The sequence below is a fragment of the Argopecten irradians genome, chromosome 2, assembly GCF_041381155.1.
Source record: "Argopecten irradians isolate NY chromosome 2, Ai_NY, whole genome shotgun sequence".
NCBI classification, from domain to species: domain Eukaryota; kingdom Metazoa; phylum Mollusca; class Bivalvia; order Pectinida; family Pectinidae; genus Argopecten; species Argopecten irradians.
The window spans coordinates 13,741,282-13,749,892 of NC_091135.1; the positions used below are offsets into that span (position 1 = coordinate 13,741,282).

Here is an 8,611-nt window from a genome sequence, read left to right on the forward strand (position 1 = left end):
TCTTGCTGCACGCATTTGTACATGTACTCATCTGCGGTATTGTTTTAATAGTGATTTATCTAGGAAATTGACAGCTACATCAAACTGTATCCGTTATGGAAGGTGAGTCGTTGTGTCGAGTATTTGTACTGTGTAGTTGTAAGTAATTATTAAATATATTAACGGATATCTGTCTAAAACAATCGACATATAGATTGATTGAAATACACTTACGGTAAACATACGTGTTTTGGCGCTAATCATATTTATCGCATTGCGCGCTGGAATTTATTCTTTTATAAAATATTGTTGCCTATATAAATAAGATAAGTAAATCTTTTATTTTTTAAATATCGGTTTTGCGCTAAAATGTGATTTTGGCGTTTCGTTTACAGATATTTTCTTTCTTCATTTCTTTCCTTGTGTTTTGTTAAGTTATCAACCAACCTACAGTGTATATTGTTTAGCCTATTCGAGATGTATTTTCCTCCTTTGAAAACCGTACATGTAGCTCCATCATGTAGGTCTGGAGATTGACAAACAACAATGAAATCTGGTCGAAATTGTTTTTTATTCATTACATTTATATATTCTGAGTATCTCAATCCCAGCAATGGGTTTTGTTATATTTTTTAAGGTTTTATGACAAGTTCAGGCTACATCAAACTGAAGCACATAGCACCAAGCCCACAGAAAGGCTTCAACCATCGTAAGTAGATTAAGATCTCACCGGACATCTCGAGAAATCCCATCAATGCTCAAAACGAGATTAAAACAATCATTTTGATTTTGATAACACATCAACGCGATAGAAACTATCAATCACAATGAGCCGCTTCAATAAGTTGACGAAATTAAGAGAAAAATGAGTTTTGTTTTAGGTTTGAAGTTTCTGAACTGAATTCGTTGCCCCTGTTACATTACCGATATCGATTTTTCCAGCCCCAATTGTTCCTCCTGCTCCCGCTACTAGAGAGGAAATGATGACTCCCGCCTGGTCAAAATATCTCCCGGATGTACCAGGTAAGGCTCAGTACATGTGCATACGCATCTCGGAAACTAATCAGTGATAAACTTTCACCCCTCCATCACACAAACATATCTTTCATTTGTTCGCAATAATACCATATCTGCTATAAATATGTTTGTTTTGGAACTGCAAGGATAGTAATATTCTGTTCTTTGTAAATAATTGATTAGTACTACAAATGTGAATATTTATTGTAAATTGATATATATTTATTCTAACAGAATCCAAATCGGCTCGAAGCAGTTCCCCGATCCTGGAAAAAGAGGAAACAGAACTAAGAGAGAAAAGCGACAATCGGAGCAAAATATGGCACCACCTCTTCTACAAGAAAGACTACTCTAAAACCCAAAACGGTATACCATTGTCATTGCAATATTTTACCTTTTGCGATTATATCCAAATGTTAGAGCTAGCATGTCTTAATTTAGAACATTCCTAGGTGTACCTCAAGGAGATGTCATCAGTCCTTCATTTTTGTAACAGTTAAAGCTTGTTAATTAATTCTACTAAATGTATTGGTGTATGTATAAAACATCGAATTGACGATATTAATTTTCATTACAGAAACTGGATGGTACAATATGATGAAGAAATACAGGGCGACGAAATCGTTACACGACATTCTACTTTCAGTAAGAACATGTAATTTTGCCTGAACAACATTCCATATATGAATACTTGTTGAAGTTATTGAATTCCGGATGTAAGGCTGAGATATGTACGGTCTAGGATCTGAGTATAATTAGTGTAATTAGTATGATATATACATATCAATACTATACCTATAACAAGGATATCACTATTGCACGATGTCTATTATCCACTCCATGTACCAAACTGAATTTAAATGCAGATGTGAATTTCTCGGGGTACAGATGGCCTTGATTTGTTACTCTATGTTAAATTGATAATGATTGATAGCGGATTTTGAAAGTACAACATCCACTGAAATTTTAACTTGATATTCGTTACAATCTTAATTAAAGGTAAACTGGTCAAGATTTTTATGTTCTATATGCAAATATTTACGATAATTCATTATTTTCAGCGTCAAGTAAGAAATGACGTCCCCGCTTCCCCAGCCATCGGCAGTTACAGCGTATGATCGAACAAACAGATAAAATGGTGATGTTTTACGGACAATTCAAGGACAACTGAAATATGATGGACACATGTATTCTGACGTTCTGTTGTTTTGACGTTGAAAGTCAACAAGAGCAGAAACGATCGATTCATGGCACACATAATGTACTCTTTTAGAATTGTTTTTACATATCTTGTCCGCCATTTTAATAAGAACCTCTACAGGCATATTTTTTATATTTTGATGTATATTATATTAATTTTATAGATTACAATATTAAAGACAAATATTTAGTAGCTACATGTACCTGTTGTTTGTTTTATGATAATATCAAGTATGTTCGGAACTTACACGAAAATCGAGGCAGTTTTGTTATAATTGTTCACTCTATGTAATCTGCTAATTAATTTTTTGGTTTTAGATCGTTACATTAAATTGTTTTTAGAAGAAGAACTTCCGGTTCACGATTGTTTTCTAATGCAGTTAAAATTAACAGTAGGGGTCGCATAATCAAACCAAAATAGAGTTCCGGGAATCACCTTTTGGGCACAAGATTTCATAGTGAGGTGAATGGTTCGAGCCTGCTGATTGGGTATTAATGGTGCATCAGTTTCAAATGTTTAATGTGTGATTAAGACAATAAATATAGACGTGAAATATGTAAGGACATTTTTAATTCTTTTCAGCCTCTTTCTGACGGGGGAAGGGAAATAATCAAAATAGCAATTTTATGAAAATTTTATTCAATTTTTAGTGCGGAATTCAACAAGATATGGAACCGCCACGCAAAAGTTTAAGAAGATGGTACTTCTTTAACGATTTTTTTTCACAGTTGTGTTTGATGACTCTCGTCAAAATTAGTGTTGAATGACCGGACTTGAAAAGTTCATCAAACCCGGACAGTGACAAACGTTAACATTGTCGTCTATGGAAAATCATTTGGTTCTGCGGTCTCTAGTATTTACCGTTAAATGCCAAGCAAACATATTTGTAGAATTGTAGCTGAGCAGTAATCAATTACACATTTCTTTTCAATCTAACCAGTAAGACATAAACGTATATGTTTTACTTATGTTAACACGACACAATTACTATTTACTCGAGTTAGTAAAATGAAAGTAAGGAGGGTTCACGGAGGGACCAAAACGGCGCCCTGCTGGATGAAATGTTTAAAGTTAAATCCATTCAGTACAGTATAACTTGTCTAAACCGGATGTGAACAGGGCCAGTCTATTTGTTCGGTTTATACAGGTGTCCGGTTAATAGAGGATAGAACCTTATCACAATATGTTCACATGAAAATCACCAGAAGAATTTTTTTATTACAGCACAAACATTTATTCTCACATATGTACATGGTAGAATACAGAATTCCATCCTACTCTTTTCTTGGTTTCTGAGGTGTATACATGTACGATCCATTTCTCTCGGTGTGCTACAATTGTTAGAATTGACCGTGAAAAGTATTCACAAATACAATGTACATGTAACAAAACCGTCGAATGAAAAGTGAAAAGTTGTCATCATCTAACCCTTTGTATACCGGTACAGGTAAATCCCCTTAGGCGCCTCATGATCAGTCCCATGTTGTGAAAACATTGCTGCCGGTTTGCCCAAGTTAATTTTACAAAGAAAGGTATAGTAACATTACCTAGACAGTTCCGGTTTTCAGAGTAGACAGATTCCGGATTATGCAGGTTTTGGGTACTATAGTTTATAAAGAAATTTGCCGGGACCAAACAAATTAATCGGTATATAAAAGTTTCCGGTTTATACAGGGTTCGGTTTAGACAAGTTATACTGTAATATAAAAATAATTATACGTAATATGCTCTTAAACAGGGATCTGTTTTGACCCATGTAACAGTAAATTATTTTTTGTAATTGATAAATATGTTCAAATGCCACTGTTTATTGTGTCCATGTCCGTATTTGCTTTCTATGTTCAAATGATATAACACAATCAACTTTACGATGAAGCCGTTACAGGCCACACAACAAGGTTTCAATGATACTCGCAATTGGAACAAACATGAATCATGCTGCACAAACTTCAATTATAGTAATCCACATGGCGTCATGTATCTTGGGTCAACAACTAGTTTCTAAAAGAAATTTGATAAGTACATGATTATTTGATACATATTAACTCCCTTGTATATTCCTGAGGTAAAGCAATACAGAAGAGCGACCTAGCCCCCGGAAGTACTTTCATTACGCGGAAAGCCCCCGTTTGTAATCATACATAAAGAAATAAAAACCAAATATATTCTAAAATTGGTCTATTCAATATGGAGAAATAAAGGCAAGTTTCAAATGTTTGAAAAATAAACACAGCTAAACTGGGTTAGAGATAAAGTTTTTGGGATCCTCCGGAAGCGTCTTTTGACCGGAAATACTAGAAGTAAAATCAATGGCAAAATTGTCGAAAAACCTGCAAGATTGACATATACAGATATGGCTTATTCTGCTATTGGCATAGGAATTGTCAAGTTCAGGTAGGTTTAAAAAAGAAAACTGAGTAGAGTGTTTCGAACTTTTGGTCCAAAAATCATGCTAATTTTCTGGTAAATTGTAAATGTTGTGCAGATAAATTAGATATATACTTTTTACAGGTATTTATTACAATTGAATGACTATACTTAAGAATTGTAAAGCATGATGTAAGTGTTAAACTCGGTCGTGAAAATGTTTGCCGACGACGCTAAGCTGATGAAAGGTATTGGATGTGTCAGAGACCGACTAGAACTATAGAATGACGTCGACAATATCATTAAATGGTCTGAGACATGGAACATGGAATTTAACACCAAAAAGTGTAAACACATGTCTATTGGAAATTCAAATCAACATGACAACTTCTGCTACAAAATGGGCACAAATGAAGAAATAATCAAATGTAGTTCGGAAAAAAGATCTTAGTGTTACATTTGATCCTCACCTCAAATTTAGTCAGCATGTGAATAATTTAGTCTCTAAAGCCAACCGAATTACAGGATTGATATTCAAAACATTTAGCTATATCAACAAAGACATGTTTTTGAACCTTTAAAAAACTCTTGTCAGGCCTCATCTGGAATACGGATCATGCGTATGGAACCAAATTTCTATTAAGGACCAAATTTTGATTGAAAATGTCCAAAGACGAGCTACAAAGAGAGTGAAAGGTTTACACAACCTGACATATGAACAACGTCTCAGATCACTAGGAATACCAAGTCTTCAGTATCGACGGAAACGAGCAGATATTGTCCAGGTCTACAAAATAATCAATGATATCGATATTATGGACAAAGACAAACTATTTACAATGTCTCCTGTTACTGTCACCAGAGGGCACTCAAAAAAGATTCTGAAGCGCGGTGCAAGATTGAATGTCACAAAGCACAAATTCAAGTCCTATTAACAGCTATGGTCATGTAAGGACGGCCTTCCATGTATGCGGTGTGTTGCGTGTATGTTGTGCGAGGTGAGTGTACTGGGAGACTGCGGTATGTTCGTGTTGTGTCTTCTTGTATAGTGGAACTGTGGATACATGGAACTGTCTACCTGAAAAAGTGGTATCTGCAATGACACTGAACTCATATAAGTCACGCATGAACAAGCACCGGCACAGTGAGCCCTATAATTTTCTCCTACATGTTTTTAATGTTACTTGATTGGACAACGATTGTATACAAGGACACGCCTCCAGAAGCCACTAGAGCTTACAACGGTGTTAATTTACATAATCATATAATAACATGATCAGTTTTCATAAAGTGTACTAATCTACTTCTTGTGAGCTACATGTACCTCCATATCTATGACGTCATTGTTATGTTAACTATTATGACGTCATAGACCCCATGTTGAATTGTTACGTCAACATCAATCTGCTTCACAACCAGATTCTTGCTGCACGCTACATTTGTACATGTACTCATCTGCGGTATTGTTTTAATAGTGATTTATCTAGGAAATTGACAGCTACATCAAACTGTATCCGTTATGGAAGGTCAGTCATTGTGTCGAGTATTTGTACTGTGTAGTTGTAAGTAATTATTAAATATATTAACGGATATCTGTCTAAAACAATCGACATATAGATTGATTGAAATACACTTACGGTAAACATACGTGTTTTGGCGCTAATCATATTTATCGCATTGCGCGCTGGAATTTATTCTTTTAATAAAATATTGTTGCCTATATAAATAAGATAAGTAAATCTTTTATTTTTTAAATATCGGTTTTGCGCTAAAATGTGATTTTGGCGTTTCGTTTACAGATATTTTCTTTCTTCATTTCTTTCCTTGTGTTTTGTTTAGTTATCAACCAACCTACAGTGTATATTGTTTAGCCTATTCGAGATGTATTTTCCTCCTTTGAAAACCGTACATGTAGCTCCATCATGTAGGTCTGGAGATTGACAAACAACAATGAAATCTGGTCGAAATTTTTTTTTTATTCATTACATTTATATATTCTGAGTATCTCAATCCCAGCAATGGGTTTTGTTATATTTTTTAAGGTTTTATGACAAGTTCAGGCTACATCAAACTGAAGCACATAGCACCAAGCCCACAGAAAGGCTTCAACCATCGTAAGTAGATTAAGATCTCACCGGACATCTCGAGAAATCCCATCAGTGCTCAAAACGAGATTAAAACAATCATTTTGATTTTGATAACACATCAACGCGATAGAAACTATCAATCACAATGAGCCGCTTCAATAAGTTGACGAAATTAAGAGAAAAATGAGTTTTGTTTTAGGTTTGAAGTTTCTGAACTGAATTCGTTGCCCCTGTTACATTACCGATATCGATTTTTCCAGTCCCAATTGTTCCTCCTGCTCCCGCTACTAGAGAGGAAATGATGACTCCCGCCTGGTCAAAATATCTCCCGGATGTACCAGGTAAGGCTCAGTACATGTGCATACGCATCTCGGAAACTAATCAGTGATAAACTTTCACCCCTCCATCACACAAACAATTCTTTCATTTGTTCGCAATAATACCATGTCTGCTATAAATATGTTTGTTTTGGAACTGCAAGGATAGTAATATTTCTGTTCTTTGTAAATAATAGATTAGTACTACAAATGTGAATATTTATTGTAAATTGATATATATTTATTCTAACAGAATCCAAATCGGCTCGAAGCAGTTCCCCGATCCTGGAAAAAGAGGAAACAGAACTAAGAGAGAAAAGCGACAATCGGAGCAAAATATGGCACCACCTCTTCTACAAGAAAGACTACTCTAAAACCCAAAACGGTATACAATTGTCATTTGCGATTATATCCAAATGTTAGAGATAGCATGCCTTAATTTAGAACATTCCTAGGTGTGCCTCAAGGAGATGGCATCAGTCCTTCATTTTGTAACAGTTAGAGCTTGATAATCAATTTTACTGAATGTATTGGTGTATTTATAAAACATCAAATTGACGATATTAATTTTCATTACAGAAACTGGATGGTACAATATGATGAAGAAATACAGGGCGACGAAATCGTTACACGACATTCTACTTTCAGTAAGAACATGTAATTTTGCCTGAACAACATTCCATATATGAATACTTGTTGAAGTTATTTAATTCCGGATGTAAGGCTGAGATATGTAAGGTCTAGGATCTGAGTATAATTAGTGTAATTAGTATGATATATACATATCAATACTATACCTATAACAAGGATATCACTATTGCACGATGTCTATTATCCACTCCATGTACCAAACTGAATTTAAATGCAGATGTGAATTTCTCGGGGTACAGATGGCCTTGATCTGTTTCTATGTTAAATTGATAATGATTGATAGCGGATTTTGAAAGTACAACATCCACTGAAATTTTAACTTGATATTCGTTACAATCTTAATTAAAGGTAAACTGGTCAAGATTTCTATGTTCTATATGCAAATATTTACGATAATTCATTATTGTCAGCGTCAAGTAAGAAATGACGTCCCCGCTTCCCCAGCCATCGGCAGTTACAGCGTATGATCGAACAAACAGATAAAATGGTGATGTTTTACGGACAATTCAAGGACAACTGAAATATGATGGACACATGTATTCTGACGTTCTGTTGTTTTGACGTTGAAAGTCAACAAGAGCAGAAACGATCGATTCATGGCACACATAATGTACTCTTTTAGAATTGTTTTTACATATCTTGTCCGCCATTTTAATAAGAACCTCTACAGGCATATTTTTTATATTTTGATGTATATTATATTAATTTTATAGATTACAATATTAAAGACAAATATTTAGTAGCTACATGTACCTGTTGTTTGTTTTATGATAATATCAAGTATGTTCGGAACTTACACGAAAATCGAGGCAGTTTTGTTATAATTGTTCACTCTATGTAATCTGCTAATTAATTTTTTGGTTTTAGATCGTTACATTAAATTGTTTTTAGAAGAAGAACTTCCGGTTCACGATTGTTTTCTAATGCAGTTAAAATTAACAGTAGGGGTCGCATAATCAAACCAAAATAGAGTTCCGGGAATCACCTTTTGG

At 34.6% G+C, this 8,611-nt stretch overlaps 2 protein-coding genes across 2 annotated transcripts; both read left to right on the forward strand.

The window, feature by feature from the left end:
* The first annotated feature begins 12 nt into the window (after nucleotides 1-12).
* Nucleotides 13-2,639, forward strand: LOC138314534 (uncharacterized). Its single transcript, XM_069254921.1, has 6 exons — nucleotides 13-102; nucleotides 617-688; nucleotides 922-1,002; nucleotides 1,231-1,362; nucleotides 1,574-1,641; nucleotides 2,058-2,639. The coding sequence occupies exons 1-6, from the start codon at nucleotides 96-98 to the stop codon at nucleotides 2,112-2,114; spliced, it is 417 nt and encodes a 138-aa protein (XP_069111022.1). The 5' UTR covers nucleotides 13-95; the 3' UTR covers nucleotides 2,115-2,639.
* Nucleotides 2,640-5,855: 3,216 nt separating this feature from the next.
* On the forward strand, nucleotides 5,856-8,611 carry LOC138314535 (uncharacterized). Its single transcript, XM_069254922.1, has 6 exons — nucleotides 5,856-6,090; nucleotides 6,607-6,678; nucleotides 6,912-6,992; nucleotides 7,222-7,353; nucleotides 7,548-7,615; nucleotides 8,030-8,611. Exons 1-6 carry the CDS (start codon nucleotides 6,084-6,086, stop codon nucleotides 8,084-8,086), a joined length of 417 nt encoding a protein of 138 aa, XP_069111023.1. The 5' UTR covers nucleotides 5,856-6,083; the 3' UTR covers nucleotides 8,087-8,611.

Excerpts from the sequence above, each read along its gene's own strand:
- LOC138314534 (XM_069254921.1), top strand. Across the intron at positions 1,363-1,573 it reads CTACTCTAAAACCCAAAACG|AAACTGGATGGTACAATATG; the intron begins GTATACCATTGT and ends TTTTCATTACAG. Across the intron at positions 1,642-2,057 it reads TACACGACATTCTACTTTCA|CGTCAAGTAAGAAATGACGT; the intron begins GTAAGAACATGT and ends CATTATTTTCAG.
- LOC138314535 (XM_069254922.1), top strand. Across the intron at positions 6,679-6,911 it reads ACAGAAAGGCTTCAACCATC|TCCCAATTGTTCCTCCTGCT; the intron begins GTAAGTAGATTA and ends CGATTTTTCCAG. Across the intron at positions 7,616-8,029 it reads TACACGACATTCTACTTTCA|CGTCAAGTAAGAAATGACGT; the intron begins GTAAGAACATGT and ends CATTATTGTCAG.